This window comes from Gigantopelta aegis, chromosome 4, assembly GCF_016097555.1.
Source record: "Gigantopelta aegis isolate Gae_Host chromosome 4, Gae_host_genome, whole genome shotgun sequence".
NCBI classification, from domain to species: Eukaryota; Metazoa; Mollusca; class Gastropoda; order Neomphalida; family Peltospiridae; genus Gigantopelta; species Gigantopelta aegis.
Genome location: NC_054702.1, coordinates 70047940 through 70069733, shown reverse-complemented (window position 1 = coordinate 70069733; position 21794 = coordinate 70047940). Strand labels below are relative to the sequence as shown.

General features: G+C 40.1%; 1 protein-coding gene across 1 annotated transcript in view; it reads left to right on the top strand.

The window, feature by feature from the left end:
* Window positions 1–8568: 8568 nt before the first annotated feature.
* LOC121372228 (myophilin-like) overlaps window positions 8569–21794 on the top strand; it is a 31112-nt gene continuing 17886 nt past the window's right edge. The window contains exon 1 of the mRNA XM_041498517.1: window positions 8569–8687. Coding sequence (XP_041354451.1) covers window positions 8676–8687 — 12 coding nt within the window. The 5' untranslated portion in view covers window positions 8569–8675. The remainder of the gene's footprint in view (window positions 8688–21794) is intronic.

The window sequence follows — 21794 nt, the reverse complement described above, 5'->3', positions numbered from 1 at the left end:
GATTCGAGTAGGTGTAAAGGTCAATCTGGTTGGAAGACGCTACAGGGATGCGAACCCAGCACTCACTTGCCTTAAATATCATGGCTTAACCACTACGCCACTGATACTGTACGCAACTTCAAAGTAAACTGTTCTTAAAACACAAATCCTGAGGTAAACCGTACAAGTTAGTTCGTGTTTAGCACCTTCGTTTTTAGTAGATGTGTATCCGTGCTGTAAAATATCCCTCTAATAAAGTTATTCATCTGAACCGGAAACACCTTCATAGTGATGTATTTGTAATAATTCAGTTGATGTATAACACCAAGTAATAAATGTCTGCTGTAAACTACATCAACAAGGGTCGTTTTTTTTTTTTCCTTCTCCTTTTTCTTCTTGTTTATGTTTTAGGGGCGGAATTTAGCTCTCGCCTGAGGTGCTTGCGTCGCAGGATCGAACCACCTCGGTGGATCCATTCAACTGATCAAATGCCGTGATACCAGCTTTCCTGTCTGTGGGAAAGTGCATATGAAAGATCTCTTGCTGCATTAGGATAAAATGTAGCGGGTTTCCTCTGTTGACTCTGTCGAGTCAGAATTACCTAATGTTTGACACCCAATAGCCGATGATTAATTAATCTCTGTGCTCCAGTCGTATCGTTAAACAAAACAAACTTTGGTCGATAGAGAGAAAAATAGAAAACCCGCTGACGACATATGGGCTACTCTTACCGATAAAGCAGCAAGTACTATTTTTATATGCAATGTCCTAAAGACAGGACAGTATAAACCACGACCTTATTGTGGGGCACTGACTGGGACAGGAAAAAACCCCAGTCCACTTAGTAGAATCGATCGTGCGACCCATCGGACGGTAGGAGAGCACTAGGCAACTGAACTACATTGTCCTCTCCAGCTAAGGGGCGGGACGTAGCCCAGAGGTAAAGCGCTCGCCTGATTCACGGTCAGTCTGGGATCGATCCCCGTCGGCGGGCCCATTGGGCTATTTCTAGTTCCTAGTCAGTGCATCACGACTGGTATATCAAAGGTTATGGTGTGTGCTATCTTGTCTGTGGGGTGGTGCATATAAACGATCCCATACTACTAATGGAAAAATGTAGCGGGTTTCCTCTCTAAGACTATATATGTAAAAATTACCAAATGTTTAACAACCAATAACCGATGATTAATAAATGAATGTGCGCTAGTGGTGTCATTAAACAAAAACAAACTTTCTCTCCAGCTATATCAATGTTAATCACAAAGATATAAAATAGAACGTGCCTTTATTCCGCATTCCATGAGGTTCCAATTTCAATAAGCTGCTTTTTTCAAAATGTTTCTGAACGTTTTTAATTTCCACTGTGCGTAGAACCTTAAATCGTTTATCTACGGTAAAGGTTGACGTTTTCGGGACAAATAAAGAAGTGGTAAATTCTACAAATTACTGTCATACCAACAATGGGACACCGCCTCTTTGTGTGTGGACACACGTGAGCACGCAGTAATAAACAGTAGCAATTAACAACAGAGCTATAGTCCGTCCAATCCTCCTACAAAAATGTTTTATGTTAATAATTTCAGTTTGGATTGACATAAGAAGAAAAATAAGAGTGTTTTGGAAATAACACACAATTACTATTTGTGTGGGCAAGTTACAATACAATCTGCTGAGAAATAAATAACTTGTAGTGAATTTTATGATATGAAAAAAGTCGTTCCCTGTGGGACGGACTATAGGTGCTTCATGAACTAGGGGCAGGCAGGGGCGTGGGTACTCAAACGTAAATACTAATATATTCCCGCGAGTTCAAAGACCTCGAAAATCTGTTTAACTTTTTGCTTTAATCTCTCATAATTGTATTTTCTAAAATTTCGAGAGTATTGTTTCCGTAGATATTTTTCAAATTTGAGAATGGTAATTAAAGTTTATTTGCATCGCGGAAACGCTGTGTGCGACAGAACTGTGGCAACACTTACGTCGGGGGGGGGGGGGGGGGGGGGGGGGGGGGGGGGACGTAGCCCAGTGGTAAAGTGCTCGCCTGATGCGCGATGGGACTAGGACTGACCCCAATCGGTGGGCCCATTGTGCTATTTCTCGTTCCAGTCAGTGCACCACGACTGGTAAAACAAAATCAGTGGCATGTACTATCCTGTAAATGGAATAGTGCATATTAAAGACCCCTTGCTGCTGGTTAATCGAAAAGAGTAGCCCATGGAGTGGCAACAGGGGTTTCCTCTCTAATTATCTCTGCGGTCCTTAACCATAATAATGTTCGACGCGTTATAACCGTAGTTAAAATGTGTTGAGTGCGTCACTAAATAAAACCCTTCTGGGGGGGGGGGGGGGTCTGATGACGTCATAATACCTGTCGGGCGGCCTATCAGTGTGTCGCTTAATTGTCCACCGGCCTTAAACCAATGCCATTAAGGTCAGGTCGATCAGAGGGTTTTACGTGTTCCTTCAGAACACGCTGTTGTAACGCACGCCTGTCATGGGCACAGGTACCGGTCATGGCCGGCTCCTCTGTCCAGGGCAGCAAAGGGACTGGGCTGGGTAGGAGAGGGGACCGCGCGCATTGGCAGGTGCAAGAGAGCACCAGTAGCCCGACCATTAAACCTGTTGTTATCTATTTTTAAACCAATCGTTTACATAGCTGTTGAAAACTATCGGTACGTCGAAAGTAGATGCGATTTCTATTTACTCCACGGTCGGTGTTAATTGCATGTAATATAGAGTGAGGTAAAAGCCACATTTTCACACATTTAACTCAGTTGGTTTAACTAATGGAAACGCCGCATTGTTATTATTTCACTTAACAGCACACGTTGCTTAATATCTAATCCACGTTGCTTGATATCTAATCCACGTACTATGCCGTACTGATGCTAAATGAACGGAATTGGTCAATGCATTAACGTATATATTGATTCAGATGTATAAATTGCAATTATGTATACAGAGAGAGATAAACTGCGTTTAGTACATTGCCATCGTGTAAACACTAGGTGATCGTTAGCCTTGGGGGTTTTTCAACGCTGATCAGGTCAAAGTTTAATTAGTTAACCTGCCTCGGTGGTGTCGTGGTAAGTTAAGCCATCAGACATGAAACTAGTGGGTATTAGGTTCGCACCCCGGTACCGGCTCCCACCCAGAGCGCGTTTTAGCTACTCAGTGGGTAGGTGTAAGACCACTACACCCTCTTCTCTCTCACTAATAAATAACAACTAACAATTAACCCACTGTGCTACACACACAGCCCAGATAGCTGGGGGGGGGGGGGGGGGGGGGGAGTGTGTGCCCAGGACAGCGTGCTTGAACCTTAAATGGACATAATCACGAAAATAAGTTGAAATGAAATTAAATAATTAGTTAAGGCCACGCCACACGATATGAGTAATTTACTGGCATATCAGCCCTTCTTCAACAGGCATATATGAAAGAACGCTATCTGAAGTGCGGTGATCTCTCCAATATTCAGGAAAGGGATGGAGGGAATCGGTAGAGCTGGTTCCACTTATAGGAAGGGATGGTACCTAAGATTTTCAGGGTACAAGTATTTCGAAAATGTCTTGTAAACGACGATGAACCTGATTACTCTGGTAGTTCAAGACGATGGCATGACTTGTGATTTTGGATGGCGGCCTAAATAAACGGATGGCGGATATTACTATCGCTGCCAATGGATGGCGGGCGTATTGGAAATTAGTCTTAAGAGATGGTGGGCCCGCCATTGCTTATGACATGTAGCGAGACCCCTGATTTTAAAGTGTGTGAGTGTGTGTGTTGTGTGTGGGGGGGGGGGGGGGGCACAATCTCTAGTGGAACGTACAATACAATTGTTTTATCTTTTTTAATCCCCTACCGGTCAAATCGGAAGGGACTATAGGTTTCGCGTCCGTTCTTCTTTCAGTCCTTTTGTCCCACATATAGGTTTACTCCCCCTTCTTTTTTTTTTTACAGAGCTATGGCCCTTGAACTTAGGAGATACGAAAAATGGTTTTCCGATAGTTTTTTGTGTTTTTTTTGCAATGCCTCAATATATGAAGCTTAAATGTAGAGATCAGGTTTGACATACATGACGATTTATGAATGTTTCACTGAGTTGTGGCCCTTGAAGGTAGGAAATACGGGATTTTGTTGGGCTCGGTAGGGGGCATGCATTGGTTTATCAGTACTCTCAGAATGCTTGTTTATAGAGTAGGTGGATGTCTGTCTATAACCTCGGTTCTTACGGGCCGCTCCTATCACATTTTTTTTTTTTTTTACCACAACAAAAGTGTGTGAAAACTGTCACATGGTACAATGTAGTTTATTTTTTGACTGCAGGGCGGGACGTAGCCCAGTGGTAAAATGCTCGCTTGATTCGCTGTCAGTTTGGGATCGATCCCCGTCGGTAGGCCCATTAGGCTATTTTTCGTTCCAGCCAGTGCAACACGACAGGTATATCAAAGGCGGTGGTATGTGCTATCCTGTCTGTGGATAAGTGCATATAAAAGATCCCTTGCTGCAATAGAAAAAAATGTAGCGGGTTTCCTCTCATGACTATATGTCAAAATTACTAAATGTTTGACATCCAGTAGCCGATGATTAATTAATCAATGTGCTCTAGTGTTGTCGTTAAACAAACTAAACATTACTTTTGACACTTCCATTACACTGACAATAGGTGATATCATATTGAATTACACATGAATTAAATGTGTTTAGTCCCGATCATCATTGAAATGGCTTAAAAGGATTTTAATGCATTTTATTGTTAACAGAGAGTACAGCTGACTTTGTCAATATACACGTTCATTACTTTCATTAGCTATGTCAATATTAAACAAAACACACCTTGGTCGCTTCGGACAATCAATATATGTTTTTTTTGTGGGGTTTTTAATAATGAATACGCTTTTTGGTGCGGGACGTAGCCCAGTGGTAAAGCGGTCGGTCTAGGATCGATTCCCATCGGTGGGCCCATTGGGTTATTACTCGATCGAGACAGTGCACCACGACTGGTATATCAAAGGCCGTGGTATGTGCTATTATGCCTGTGGAATGGTGCATATAAAAGATCCCTTGCTACTAATGGAACAATGTAGCGGATTTCCTCTCTAAGACTATATGTCTGAATTACCAAATGTTTGACATCCAATAGCCGACGATTAATAAATCAATATGCTCTAATGGTGTCGTTAAACAAAACAAACGTTAACTTTTTAATACGCTTTTTGTTGATTCGTATTAATATATTGTGTAGGTGTCAACGTTTCTTAGTGCAGCATAGAGTTAAAGTTTGGTTTGTTTAACGACACCACTAGAACACATTAATTTATTTATCATCGGCTATTGGTTGTCAAACATTTGATAATTCTGGTATATAGTTTTGGAGAAGAGAAATCCGCTAATTTCCATTAGTAGCAAGGAATCTTTTATATGCACCATCCCACATACAAGATAGCGCATACCAAGTCCTTTGATATATCAGTCGTGGTGCACTCGCTGGAACGAAAAATAGCCCAATGTGCCACCGACGGGGATCGATCCCAAACCGACCGATCAGTCGGGCGCTTTCCCACTGGGCTAGGTCCCGCCCACAGTGCAGCTCAGAGAAGACCGAGCTTGACGACGGAAAGTGGCACTTACGTCTTTAGTAAAGATGAAATACCTCTTCACCATATTATTTATACATGCAAAAATAAAATAACAACAAAAAAAAACCCACAAAACAAAACACACAACTACAGTTTTAACAATATTTCTCGTCCAAGCCAGTGCACCACGACTTGTATATCAAAGGCCGTGGTATGTACTACCCTGTCTGTGGGATGGTGCATATAAAACATCCCTTGCTGCAAATCGAAAAGAGTAGCCCATGAAGTGGCGACAGCGGGTTTCCTCTCTCAATATCTGTGTGGTCCTTAACCATATGTCTGACGTCATATAACCGAAAATAAAATGTGTTGAGTGCGTCGTTAAATAAGACATTTCTTTCTTTCTTTTTCTTTAGTTTTAACAAATTCACATGCTATCGCTAGCAATTTTGTTTTTATTCAGCTGTTTTTATACAACATATGCAAGTCCATCGCAATGTTTTTAGTACTATTCAGCACAAAACAATGGGAAAGCGCTTGACAAATCAGATAAGAAAATGTAACTGGCAAAGTTAATTTTGACGTTTTCGTCTCAAAACTGAAGTATGTCCATTAGGATATCTTAAACATTTTAACATGTTGAACTCTATAAGTAAAGTTTGTTTTATTTAATGACGCCACTAGAGCACATTGATTTTTTATCTTATCATCGGCTATTGGACGTCAAACATATGGTCATTCTGACACTGTTTTTTAGAGGAAACCCGCTGTCGCCACATATGCTACTCTTTTACGACAGGATGCAAGGGATCTTTTATCTGCGCTTCTCACAGGCAGGATAGCACAAACCATGGCCTTTGTTGAACCAGTTATGGATCACTGGTCGGTGCAAGTGGTTTACACTTACCCACTGAGCCTTGCGGAGCACTCACTCAGGGTTTGGAGTCGGTATCTGCCTCGATTGGGATCCGAACCCAGTACCTACCAGCTTGTAGACCGATGGTCTAATCACGACGCCACCGAGGCCGGTGAACTCTATAAGATACAATTATTATCCAGAAAATAGAATTACTTAATTCTTCTTTATATGAAACATGGCTTGAGACCTGCTTGGGTGTGTTTAAAACAATTTTTCTGTTAGGTATAGCATCCGAGGGCGGAACGTACCCAGTGGTAAAGCGCTCGCTTGATGCGCGATCGGTTTGGGATCGATCGATCTCGTTCTAGCCAGTGCATCATGACTGGTATATCAAAGGCCGTGGTATGTGGTATCCTGTCTGTGGCATGGTGCATATAAAAGATCCCTTGCTACTAATGTTAAAAAAAAAAATGTAGCGGGTTTCCTCTCTAAGACTATATCTCAAAATTACCAAATGGTTGACATCCAATAGCCCATGATTAATACACCAATGTGCTCTAGTGGTATCGTTAAACAAAGCAAACTTTAACTTTTGTACAGCATCCGTAAAAACATTTTTTGGTGGGTAGATATGAAAATAAATTTTAAGTGCATTAATGAGTAGTTTTCTGTTTTTAGGTATAAATATACATAAAAACATGTTCGTCGAATTGGCGTGTGTACTTGCTGTTAATAATTGTACACTGATTAGAAAGGCACATTTCTCTGGTTCAACTATCGAGTGAAACACATTGCTATATTTATTAAAGACACTTGTCGGAAACCCACGAAACCGAAACCATTTTAGTCTTGTACACTGATTTATTTTATTTTATTTTATTTGTATTTTTTAATTAACATGTAGGTGGGAAAAATATATACATATTTGCTGAAACACATTTTTAAATGTCTAAATCAATTACCGTTACACATGTGCTAAAGTGCATGTAATATACCCTCTGCTGCTAGTGACTCAGACGAATGACTTAAGCGGTAGCTGAGGATTTCCTCTCCCACATTAACGCCCAACTGAAGCAGCGGAATTGCGTTATTTAACCTCCATTAGTTGCATGAAAATAACTTTATATCACCTCCTGATCTGTGACCTTTCGGAAAAGAAAGGAAAGAAATAGTTTACCGACACCTTAGCTAATTTTCAACTACGGATATTTCGTGTCTAGTATATTATTATTGAGACACTAGGTACAACGAGAAACTCGCTGCCATGAAATACAAGGAGGCTACTTCTAAAGAAAACCAGAAAGGATGTTTTGTATGTTCTTTTTTTATATATATATATATATATATAGATAGGGCAACGCATACCACGACTATTGGTATACCAATCGCAGGGCACTGGTTAGATCTGGAAAACATTCGACAGGTAAACTTAATGCCTTCGATCCTACAATACATCGCATCTCGGGCGAGCGCTGTACAGTTGACGGCACCCGCCCTATTAACGTGGGCAATATGAAATAGTAACTTACTTCAAAGTACAAATGTACATCATTTTACTGGCCTAATACATTATATGTTAATCTGTAAGAAACACTTTATTGTATACGCTTTATAGAAATACAGTCGGTTCTTCGGGTTCTACAGGTTTTGATTCAAAGACATGGGATGAAATACGACACAGGTATGTTTTGTAAACACGCCTTAAACCGAAAACATGACGGCACACGACCCATAACAGAATAATCAAGTCCGCAAACTTGGACGACTGATACACATTAACACAGTAACGACGATGTAGATGCGATGTGTGTACGCCTGGTAACAGATGTACGTGGAATTCCCCCGCCGATTGCTTTTGGCGTATCAAACGAATGTTCTTGAAAGAAGATAGTTTGCCAAAATCAGACGGGATGAATCTATTTTGGCACCAGGGGTGTAAGGTTTTTGATATTTTTAAAACGCTGAACCAAACGATTTGTGATATAGACAAAATAAAAATTCCATTGTTGTTTTCTTAATTTTATTCGTAATTAGTCAAAATGTGTAATGTAGCATTATCAATAAATTGTACTTTACTTTTTTGTTAGATATTTTTTTAAGTTATAACTCCTATAGGGCGATTCCATGCGCCCACCAAAGCGGTGATATTTTCCCCATTCTGGTGGTTGGGGTTAATCTTGTTTAGTGCTGTTCTTTACCTGTAGCTAGAGGGGTGCATTGACAAGTGGATTTATATAAGCAGTAAAAACTTTGAAATGGGACCTAAGGTAAGCAAGTGTTCATCTAAAACAATAATACCTTTTATTGGAAATATTAACCACGAAATTAATATAAACTATTTCAAATATTTGTTTCATATTACAGAAATAAAAAACAATGACCAGTCTTATTTAATGCAACCTGTGTGAAATAATAAAATTTACGGATGGTGAGCAGAAAAATTGTTTTAATAAAATAGATGGACAGTAATATACGTTTTTCTCCAACTTAACAAATAAGGATTTTATTTTATTTTTTTTTTTTTTTTTGATGGGGTAACTGCCCTGTATGAGACCCACCCCCGTGTATTACGTGTTCGTCGATTCTGGTAAAATTGAAAAAACTTGAAGAATGCAATCTGTCTATAAATAAGCCGCACAAATATGCAGGTGGATTTTTATAGATATCAATACATGTACATATGTGTTCTACAAAACTGATACATCGTGAGATCCCCTTATACACAGCAGAGCACGCGGAATGTATTTGAAAATGTGGGTGCCACAGTTAGTGCGATGGCCCGAGGGGGGGGGGGGGATTTGAGGCCTTGAACTTGAAGGTCTTGAACCTGTTTTCAGGTCTTCAAATATGACACATTTCCAGCGTTCTGAGCACAGTAACAGGGAGAGGTGGGAGAAATATCCACCCGCCCGTCCCCCGTTCTATATAAAGCAGGTTCGATTTTTTTTTTTAAATGGTAATACCATTCTGGTTTACAAAAACTGGCTTTTACTATGAGGTGGTCTTAAAAAAACATGTAATTATTATGACGGTGCCCGTTATTGAAGGTTTCATTGGATATGAAACGCGAACCAATACTTTTGTTAATTCTCTCTTGTTATGAACTTACTGAAGGGACAGTCCTGCATTTTCTGCCATTGTAATCTTTCTGACTAACAAAGCATTTTAACAGCTAAAATTACATGTTAAATACATTATCACTTAGTGTCTGTATATTCAGTAGTATGGTCGTCCTAATGTTTGTAGTATTTCAGATTTCATTTTACTTCCTAATATATATATATATATATATATATATATATATATATATATATATATATATATATAATATTTAAAGTTTGTTTTGTTTAACGACACCAGTGGGGCACATTGATTAATTAATCATCGGCTATTGTACGTCAAACATTTTGGTAATTTCTGACTCGTAGTCATCAGAGGAAACCCGCTACATTTTTCTTAATGCAGAAAGGGATCTTTTATATACACTTTCCCACAGACAGGAAAGCACATACCATGGCCTTTGTCCAGTTGTGATGCACTGGTTGGAACGAGAAAAACTCCAATCAGCTGAATGGATCCACCGAGGTGGTTCGATCCTGCGACGCAAGCACATCAAGCGAGCACTCAACCGACTGAGCTAAATCCTTCCCCTATATATTTTTCGTACGTATGGAATTAGTGGGAAGAAAAATCTACTCTTGAATTCTAAAACAAATTGTGCAATCAAAAATATCTTGTATATATTGTACAGACACTGATATTCTGAATAAAAAAATGCATTTGATATGTAATTTTTAAAGCGTTCGGAGAATACGCGGATTAAGCGCTCGCATGATGCGCGGTCGGTCTGGGATCGATCTCCGTCTGTGGGCTCATTGGGTTATTTCTCTGGTTCTAGCCAGTGCAACACGACTGGTATATCAAAGGCCGTATCTGTGAGATGGTGCATATACAATATCCCTTGCTACTAATGAACAAATGTAGCGACTTTACTTTGTAAAATATATCAAAACTAACCATTTGTTTGACATCCAATAGCCGATGATTAATAAATGAATGTGCTCTGGTGGTGTCGTTAAACAAAACAAACTTTCAAATGTAATTTGAGTGATTAAACAGGCTCAGTGTTATAATATCACCAAACTCACCTGTCAGTCTGTTTAATTAAGTCATGATGTTTGTTGTGGGTGGGGCTGGAAACTCATTCATTGTTCATTGTCTGTTGTTCATTAGTATTTCTCATATCGTGAAGCTCGCGCTGTTTTGCTGTGGTGTATGATTATGGAATCTTTGATTGATGTCAGATGCTGACCTAGACCTACATACTTGTTAGAACCTGTTTTACTGCATTCATATACACTATACTCTGTAAATTGGCAGTAAATTAAGCACACACACACACACACACACACACACACACACACACACGCACGCACACGCACACGCACGCACACATACACACACACGCATGCACACAAGTGTGTTATGTTATCGGTTTAGTTAAGCATCTAAACAGTTAACGGATTAGATTTTCAATTAGAATTTTTTTTTTTTTTTTTGAATGTTTTTTTTTTTTTTTTTTTTCGATGTTTTAAATTTATTAATATTTAGGGGGAAAGAGTAAAAATGTAGAAACCTGACCGATCCTACCTATTTTTATTTTTTTTGGCATGTTCCCAAAAACAACTCATTTTTAGTTTAGAGCCTAACCACAATGTGGAGTTTAATGTTTTCACAAAAAATGATCATGTTTTTTGGCGAACGAAGGAAGGCACTCAACACATTTTATTTTCGGTTATATGCCGTTACGGACCACACACATATTGAGAGAGGAAGCCCGCTGTCGCCACTTCATGGGCTACTCTTTTCAATTAGCAGCAAGGGTTCTTTTATATGCACCATCCCACAGACAGGATAGTACCTACCACGGCCTTTGTTACACCAGTTGTGGAGCACTGGCTTGAACGAGAAATTACCCAATGGGCGTACCGACGGGTGAAGAGGGCTGGGTATTCAACTTCGTAAAACGGGGCCCAGTATTATTATGTTGGTGTTTACATCAATAACGCTAGTAGTTTGTTTAGAGAGAACAGTTTTATGTATTATGGAGCAGGGAGGGATGCCGTCTTTTATTATGATTTTGGGAGTTTTTCCTATGATTGAAAAGTGGCATTTGTAAGGGGGAAGTAATATTTCCAAACAATATAAGTTGGGAGACCAGAATTGTAATTACTGATAGAATTATTGAATAGGTCAGAGCGTTAAACTACTAATCTGGAAGTTTGTTTAAATTGTGAAACGTGTTAATTCTACCCTGAAATTACCTCATTGGTAAATTTCCTGTATGCGAGTGATCTTTTATATGCACTTTCCCACAGACAAGACAGCACATACCACATCCTTTGATATACCAGTTGTGGGGCACTGGTTGGGGCGTGAAAAACAACCATCGGAGAATGGGTCCACTGTGGTGATTCGATCCTACGACACAAGCACTTCAGGCGAGCGCCCTACCGACTGAGATAGATCCCGCCCCCTACGACACATGCACTTCAGGCGAGCGCCCTACCGACTGAGATAGATCCCGCCCCCTACGACACAAGCACTTCAGGCGAGCGCCCTACCGACTGAGATAGATCCCGCCCCCTACGACACAAGCACTTCAGGCGAGCGCCCTACCGACTGAGCTAGATCCCGCGCCCTACGACACAAGCACTTCAGGCGAGCGCCCTACCGACTGAGCTAGATCCCGCCCCCTACGACACAAGCACTTCAGGCGAGCGCCCTACCGACTGAGCTAGATCCCGCCCCCTACGACACAAGCACTTCAGGCGAGCGCCCTACCGACTGAGCTAGATCCCGCCCCCTACGACACAAGCACTTCAGGCGAGCGCCCTACCGACTGAGATAGATCCCGCCCCCTACGACACAAGCACTTCAGGCGAGCGCCCTACCGACTGAGATAGATCCCGCCCCCTACGACACATGCACTTCAGGCGAGCGCCCTACCGACTGAGCTAGATCCCGCCCCCTACGACACATGCATGCACACAATGTATACTGAGAGAAATAAATAAATAAGGGAACACTTGGTATTTGTAGACAAAATTTAACACACACATGCACATATATATACAGAGGTATGTGCTATCTGTATGTTGGATGGTGCATATAAAAGATCCCTTGCTACTAATGAAAACATTTAGCGGGTTTCCTCTCTAAGACTATATGTAAAAATTACCAAATGTTTGACATCCAATAGCCGATGATTAATGAATCAATGTGCTCTAGTGGTGTCGTTTTTTTATAGTTTTTGAGAGAGAGAGAGAGAGAGAGAGAGAGAGAGAGAGAGAGAGAGAGAGAGAGAGAGAGAGAGAATCAATAAGGGAACGCTAAAATGAAATTTAACACACACATGCACTTATATATACTGAGAGAAAATCAATATGGGAACACTTATATGAAATCTAACACACACATGCACTAATATATACTGAGATAAAAACAATATGGGAACACTTATTTGAAATTTAACACACACATGCACTTATATATACTGAGATAAAAACAATATGGGAACACTTATATGAAATTTAACACACACATGCACTGATATATACTGAGATAAAAACAATATGGGAACACTTATATGAAATTTAACACACACATGCACTTATATATACTGAGATAAAATCAATAAGGGAACACTTATATGAAATTTAACACACACATGCACTTATATATACTGAGAGAAAATCAATAAGGAAACACTTATATGAAATTTAACACACACATGCACTGATATATACTGAGAAAAACAATATGGGAACACTTATATGAAATTTAACACACACATGCACTTACATATACTGAGAGAAAAACCATATGGGAACACTTGGTATCTGTAATAGGGCCTCCACGAGTCCTAAATAATGGACTCGGGTACTCGAGGGTCAGACTCGATCAGGACTAGATGATCATCAGACTTAGGAATAAAGTAAAATAGCATCATGCATCTTAATTTCAGCGCTGTACATGGGTGCCAAATCATGCTGTTGTACTGCATTAACCACATTCGACTTTTGTCTTCCCTCGATGTCCTATAGCCCTGTAACGTAACCGGTAGCAAGCAAATGGCAAAGTGATAAATAATAAATAAGAGCGCTCTTCCTTGCACGGGTACTCGAGTCCTGTGAACAGACTCGAGTCTTGCTAAACTCGACCCGTGCCAGAGTAGCCTACTCGAGTACTCGTGGAGACCCTAGTCTGTAGACGAAATTTAATTCACTATTAGGGTCGTGCTGTTTGTATAAAGTAAAACGATGTAATGTGATACTGAATGTCAGTGATGTGGGGGTTGGCTGAGAGTAACACGGTTATCTTCCTAAAACTATATGGATGAGGGGGTTAGGTTGCAGTTACTCTTTGCAATTAGTGTTAGTGTTATCTCTGTCGTTGTTCTATTATTACACACACACACACACACACACACACATATATATATATATATATATATATATATATATATATATATATATATATATATATATATATAACTACTCAAAAGAATTTAAGGGTCAGACGATATTTTCGACATTATTTTCTGAATGTCAATTATATTAGCTAGACCATAATGTCACGCATGGTATTGTTCCATTTTGACGAAAGTGGGACTAAGCAACCCATAAATGAATTAAAATCCACTGTCATTGACACTGTCGACTAGTTCTAATGGCGAAAACATGCTTACATTTGCATGTAAATTAGGGCGAAAGCGAAAGGTCTGCTAAGTGCCCATAACTTGCTTTTTCACAAAGCGCTTCATTTTCACGCTTTGCATGTGTATTCCATGTTCCCAATGCTGAATTTCCGTATAATTGGAGCTTGTGTTCGTGTACGGTGCACACTCCAAATTCGACAATGGTACGACGTCAACTGACTATCGAAGATCGAGGAAGGGCTATTGCTTGGCTTCAGGATGGCAATACGCAAAGAAATGTTGCTCTGAGACTTTGTGTCAGTCAGTGTCGTTGGCCGACTGTGGCAACGGTACCAAGCAACGAATTCTGTTCGAAATCGTCCACGTTCGGGAAGACCCCGAAGCACTACAAATAGAGAGGACCACTACATCACCAATATGGCTCTACGTCAACGCACAACCACTGCACGCCGATTACGTGACAATCTGCGGACTGCGACTGGAACTCGAGTGTCTGATCAAACCATACGCAATCGTCTGAGAGCCAATAATCTACGCTGCCGTCGCCAGGCTGTTCGACCACCACTCCTACCACGTCACAGAACGGCCAGATGTCACTGGTGCACACTTCATCTGCGGTGGCAACGTGTTCAGTGGGGTCGAGTGATGTTCACTGATGAGTCCAGGTTTAGTCTCCAGTTCAACGACGGTCGGGTTCGTGTCTACAGGCGTCCTGGGGAGCGCTTCGCTGACGTTAACGTTAGACAACGTCACCGGTTCGGTGGTGGCAGCGTCATGGTGTGGGGCGGCATCTCTATCCACCACAGGACCCCTCTCTATGTGGTGGATGGCAATCTGAATGGAATCCGCTATCTGAATGAGATTATCCGGCCGTTGGTTCTCCCAGGCCTTCAGCAAATTGGCGGCGGGGCAGTTCTGCAGGATGACAATGCCAGACCCCACCGCGCCAGGGTGGTAACGGACTTTCTCAGACAACAAGGTATCGCCAGGATGGATTGGCCAGCATATTCGCCTGACTTGGCCCCAATAGAGAACGCCTGGGACGAATTAGGCAGGAGAGTTAGGGATAACCATGCCCCTCCGGCCAACCTTCATGATCTGGGTCAACTTCTTATGGCAGAGTGGCAGGCCATTCCCCAAGAGTTCTTCAGACGTCTGATCAACAGCATGAGGCAACGATGTGTCGAGTGTATTCGCGCCAGGGGTGGATTCACACACTATTAAACGAATGTTCTAATGTGTAAAATCCATGTTTGACAACCTTCAACTTTGACAGCATGTCATGTGACTTTCTTGTATACAGTGACGTTTATTTGTGGGTTTTTTGTAAATATGGAACAATAAATTAAATTTTTGGTGTAGTTTACATCATCAATCTAATACACTCTGAAACTTATTTGGTTATACATTTTTGACCCTTAAATTCTTTTGAGTAGTATATATATACACACACACACACGAGCGTGCAACCGTACGAGCGCACACGCTAGCAAAAACTGACACTCGCATATAAAAGACGCATACACTCATGCGCATATACAATCAAACACACACGAACGTACACACACACACAACAACAACCTCAGTTTGTGCAGTGTTTATATATCAGACAATAAATAAAGAAGTATATTTTTAGACACCGGCACCTTTCTCATCCCGTATTTCAAAGTACAGCGGCGAACTTGTTAAAGAGCAGGGTTATCGTGCAATGGACGTCATCCGATGGTCGGGTTTTAGAAGATATTTTCGCTCAGACAAGATAGCGCGGTTTCCTGGCGTGACGTCAGATGGAACTACTCGATTTCACTGCGGGTATACTAGTTACGTCTGGCATTTACAGATAAAAGGTCTCTCTGTCCGCGACATGAGAATCATGAGTCATTTTAGCTTCAAGTTTGGCTCTGTGCTATAATATTTTTTTGTGAGTTATGAGTGTACGCACATGCCCTCGCTCGCTCGAACGTGCATGTATGCTATTGTACCGTTCAATTATTTAAATCCTAAGGTTTTTTTGTGCTCAAATTACATTTAATTGTTGTTCAGTATTGTGTTTCTTTACATATTTATAAAAACAAACCCAAATTCCTACGAATTTCAAATACAATCCTTCACGAAAAAGGCACGAAATTGCTTCACTTTAAAGCAAATCTCTGTATGCTTAAATTACAGTTTTAAGTTTATCGACGGATATCGTTAAAGGTACAGACCCTAGTTTTAACCCATAACAATGGACACTAAGTTTGGTTAAGTTACAAACCTGAAACACATTTGGATAACGCACTAATTTTGGTTAAGTTACAAACCTGAAACACATTTGGATAACGTTGCAAGATAGTAAAACAAAAGTCTGTGACGTTGAAACGGTGAAATATCGTTAAAAATAGACTTAAACTTGACACCATAACTGTTATTTCTCAGACGCACGTGCGTATTTAAAAATATGAAAAATGCATTTTGTGGTATTAGAAACACCAGAATGACCAGAAACACCACGGTTGTACGGAAATGGATTATCTAACTAAAATATAAGTAGTGTTTGATTTCAGTGATCATAAACGGCTTTAATAGTGAAAAATATGCCTTAGTGTTTTAAAAACTGGGGTCTGTCGCTTTGAAGTTGCAGACCCTAGTTTGTACATGTAAAAGTAGAAAGTTTTGTAAGGAATTGAGCTCTCATTTTTCTTTCTTTTCCCACCCCTGCGCGTGCTGTAACCTCACCGTAGTGCAGGGGTATAACATTCTCTTTGAGAATGGCCAATACAGCACAAATTGAAATTTTGAGTAAAAGTCAGTATCTATCTGTGATATTTGTATTTTTGCACAGTTCTTTACACTGTTTTTATTTAAATTTTGAATTTTTATATTGATGTTGATCATCACCTTATTTGTTTGCATTACCATAGTTTGACACCCAATAGCCGATGTATTTTTCGTGCTGGGGTGTCGTTAAACATTCATTCATTCATTCATTCATTCATTCTTTTTCCAGGACCAATAATTCTGATACATGTACTTGTATTCGTTGGAAATGTTATTCCTTGAGGTGGATTTAAGGCATTTTGTTTTTCGAGGCACGCTTTCCCAATTAAATTGCCATCTCATACGTCTATATAATATTAAAGCGATCACACGCGGTACACTATCGGAGTCTGGCAATAGCTAATAATGCGTGGGTTTTTTTTGTGTATCTTAAATTGAAAATAGAAGCTATACGTTAAATCGAAGGATGTTGCGTCATGGTCGAAGTATAAACTGCATAATACATCCCATACGTGTATGTATTATATCTATACTTGAGATCGCAGCTTTACAACTGCTATCCGTTGATCTTACAACTCTCCCTGGACCCATGGGCTATTTTATGGTGTTTATTAATGTTTACTCACGTGCTAGCTTTCCAGATTTCAACACTTCAGGAGCTGTTGGCACACACGGTGGTATGGCAGTTTCGGAAAAAAGTTTATAGTTTACTTCTTTTTGAAATGACACCATATACTACTGATTTGCATAGCTACGTTAGGCCACTTAAAAACTTAGTTGGTGATCGTCCCCACCCGCCCCTAGAAAAAGGTACAATATTTTTTTATCTTTTTTTTTTTAATGAAAACCCCCACGAACCTTCTAACGATGTTCAGTTTCGATCCGTAGCATCTCTATTGGCCATTCTAGATAGTAGCGCTTGCAACTTATTAAATGCTGACATCTAAGATATATTCTTCAGTATGCCAAAACCACTTGTGTTGAAACTGAAAATAATAATGCATTTTAAAAGTTCTTTGATTTCATTTTAAAAGTTTCTTGTCCAGTTCTGTATAATCAACTCCTCCCACCACCACCCCTTCCACCCCCCAAAAAGAAGAAGAAGAATAAAAATATCCTTCTCTTGCCCATAATTAAAACAAAAGAACGATAGTCATCTTTTTTACTTGGCTTAATTGAGAAACAATTTTTAAAAAATCAAATGATGGCATAAGCACAGACATAGAAATGGACTATCACAAATAACAGGTATCTCCAAACAGGAGTTAACCATAAGTGTTAACCGATCGTACACAGCAGTACCAGCATGGTGTTGATCTGCATGCGATGATATACTAATATAATGGTACTAATGGGTTATAAATACTTTTTATTTGGTGTAGTACGGCCTGCAGGGCCGATCATTACCAGCAGACAGCTGTGGTATTGCCAGTTACTGCCAACTCCCATTACATGTCTTCATTTGACACACGTCTCGGCTCATTACCTGGCTGGAGATAACATACTATCTTACTTGTAGGAGATGGGTAACAAGAACAATGTCTACAAACTATACCAAGCGGCATACCTTTCTATTAAAATATGCAAACAAAAACCCTAGAACAAATAGCTTATGTTGGACTATAGCGTAACACCATTCATTTGTATCTATAGATCTATGTTACAGTCCTTTCTGGGATAACGGTTGTGGTATGTCCACTGTACATTTAATGAGTAGTCTTGGACTGTTCGTAAGGCATCACAAACAAACATACTTATATTTTAGGGCTGGAGAGGTGGGAGCAGTGCTTGGAACGTGCGTAGAGTTTTTAGTTAAGATTATATTTAAGTGGAAGCTCAGCAGGGAGAGGGTTGCGAAGGTCGATACCCTTCCTATTCAAGCATGTTAGTTTCTCAATATATATTTTTTGTGGGGAGCACGACTCGACCCCTACTATAAACGTCGGTCGCCACAGACTAGACCTGCCTCACCCTTTGCTAAACTTCCTACACACGCGTCTGAGCTGGTATAGAACATACAGGCCTATAAAAAAAAAGAACGATAGCCATCTTTTTCACTTGACTTAACTTGGAAACAATTTTTTTTAAAAATCAAATGCGAGCATAAGCATTGACATAGAAATGGATTAGCACAAATAGCAGGTATCTGCAAACAGGAGTAAACCATACGTTTTAACCGATCATACACAGCGGTGCCAGCATAGGACATATAGGTCTATACCTGTATCCACCTCACCTCCATCCCCAGCCTCTGAATAAGAGGAGACCGTTTTCTGCCATGCAATTAACGGGTAATCTTCGACATACAGCTTGGTTATCATGTTGTACCCATGCATGTAAAAGATAAAGTGTGGAGTGAGAGAACCCAGACACGCTTCATCTCACTCAACTCTCGCTCGTGTTTTTAAATCTGGCTCATTTAATTATATCGCGTGGGCACGATCTGTGTTGTGGGGGATTCCTGCACCAAACAGATAAGTAATCGGCCATCTCTTATCAAAGGTGTTATTCTGACACAGCTTTATGAAATTACCTTTGCTATTTTTCAATGTAAGCAACGGCATTCTGGTGGAGGCTTTGTGTTTGTTAGTCGTCTTTGTCATCACATACAGGACAGTGAATATAACCATTCATTCCTGTCTGGCGGCTGTATCCAGTTCTAATTATATTTAAGAATCATTAGATCACCTACGCACATTTACTTAGTAAACGTTCGCAATAAGAACTACAGGAGCAGAAATAGTAGTTCATGGTCACATATTATCACAGCTTTTCACCCAATCGAAATATCTCTTGGATTCTATCTTGAGGACAGTCCAATTTTTGGCTACGATCTTTTTTTCTTTCTTGCTGTCTTTGTTCCTCTCTCTCTCTCTCTCTCTCTCTCTCTCTCTCTCTCTCTCTCTCTCTCTCTCTCTCTCTCTCTCTCTCTCTCTCTCTCTCTCTCTCTCTCTCTCTCTCTCTCTCTCTCTCTCTCTCTCTCTTTCTCTCTCTCTCTCTCTCCCTTTGTTCTTCATATCCCCCACACACATTCATTCAGTCAAACATTGCAACAGAATGGATTCTTTGAAATTAATCTTTAATATTTTCAATGTTGCAGTAGGGGTCTAAGAACAAAACGAGTTGTCTATTTGATGTGTGTAGAATGACCTCTGGATGATAAATGACCACCAGTAGTTCACCAGCTGACGTCTAGTATCACGGCAGAGGCCGCTCTTGGATCCCGAAGCGCGAACACAGCTGTTGAACAGCTTGTTGTTGAATGTGATGACTTCAGCGAATGGTCGTTCAACAAAAGGCCAATGGTTCATCAATTTGCAGGCTTGATTCTGATTTATGGAGTACATTACCTGCGTGCCTGTCATAAATACAAATGTCAAGTGTAAACTCCCGCCCTCAATTATAATAATGTGGCTATTTGAAAAAATTCCACGCCTTCTACCCTATAAATACGTTTTAAGCACTAGTAGGCTACTTTATTTGTAAAGTTTACAAAGCAATTAAAATAGATCACGCTCGAAGACATATGATAACAGCATGATTACCTAAGATGGCAAATTACATGATAAGTTATGGAAATATATAACAATTGGCTCTGCTGTTATAATGGACGAATCTTAGACTAAAACTTCAGAACCCAATTATTACTTTTGGAGAGTTTATGTTATGTGTGGCTAATGGTACTAGAAAAAGGTTAAACACCCAGCAGAATGAATAGTAATAACAACACAACGTCCATCCTGAAATAACAAGTTAACACTGCCTTTAAGTAACGCTTAGTTAAGAAATAAACAAAATAAACTCCTTGGTGGTGGATACGTTACAGAAAGGTTATTGCTGGCAATCCCCCCCCCCCCCCCCCCCCCCATTCCCCATTTGTGAAAAAGGATTGGAAACCTTTTTTTTTTAAATCTAGGCTAATTATATGGCTTAAACATGAACGGTTTTCCAGGACAGGCTGGTTTTTGCTAGCGGAAAGGAAAATGGTGGAAAAGGACCAAAATACTTAACTACTTAAATTTACAAATCTAGGGCCGAATTTACGAAGCTTGTTTATCTTTAATGCTTGTGTTTAAGCATTGTAAATGTATGTAGTTACAGGTGTTTAAGCATTGTAAATGTATGTAGTTACAGGTGTTTAAGCATCGTAAATGTATGTAGTTACAGGTGTTTAAGCATCGTAAATGTATGTAATTACAGGTGTTTAAGCATCGTAAATGTATGTAGTTACAGGTGTTTAAGCATCGTAAATGTATGTAGTTACATGCGTCTAAACAGGCTTTGTAAATTCGGCCCCTAACATTTTAGTAAGAAAAACTGAACCAGGCATTGTGCAGACAAAAGTATTTTATTGCATAAATATGAACGTTGGTTGTTTTTTTCAACATAAGAGGTTAATGTTGGAGAAAAACTACCCCACCCACTTGCAACATATAATTTCTAGAACAGCCCTAAAGCATAAAATACAACTTTGATGTGTCTGTGCAGTCAGAAGGTTGCCTTTATCACATGCAGCGATCTCTTTTACATTTTGCTTACTGATAAAAGTAAATCCGCCTTCACTAGCTAGAAAAACATTCCCTGGATGCAATTAGTCCGGGGAAAACAGCGGCGTGTCTCTGATTAGTAAAGCAGATACAGCTTTTGAAATGATGGCCAATAAGTGATATTTTCTGTAAAACACCAACATTGTAAATGCATACCATGCACGTGCCAATTATATATACGTGTTCATCAACGCGTATGCCTCGTCACTTTGACGTATACAGGTTGACGGTTTGTGTACGTTTTGTCTTCCGGTCAAAGGATCAGAAGGTATTGAACTCAAAATACTCATGTTGCCCATCGCCAAGGCCGTTCCTTGAGAACATTGCTTAGAGGGATAGGAAGATGC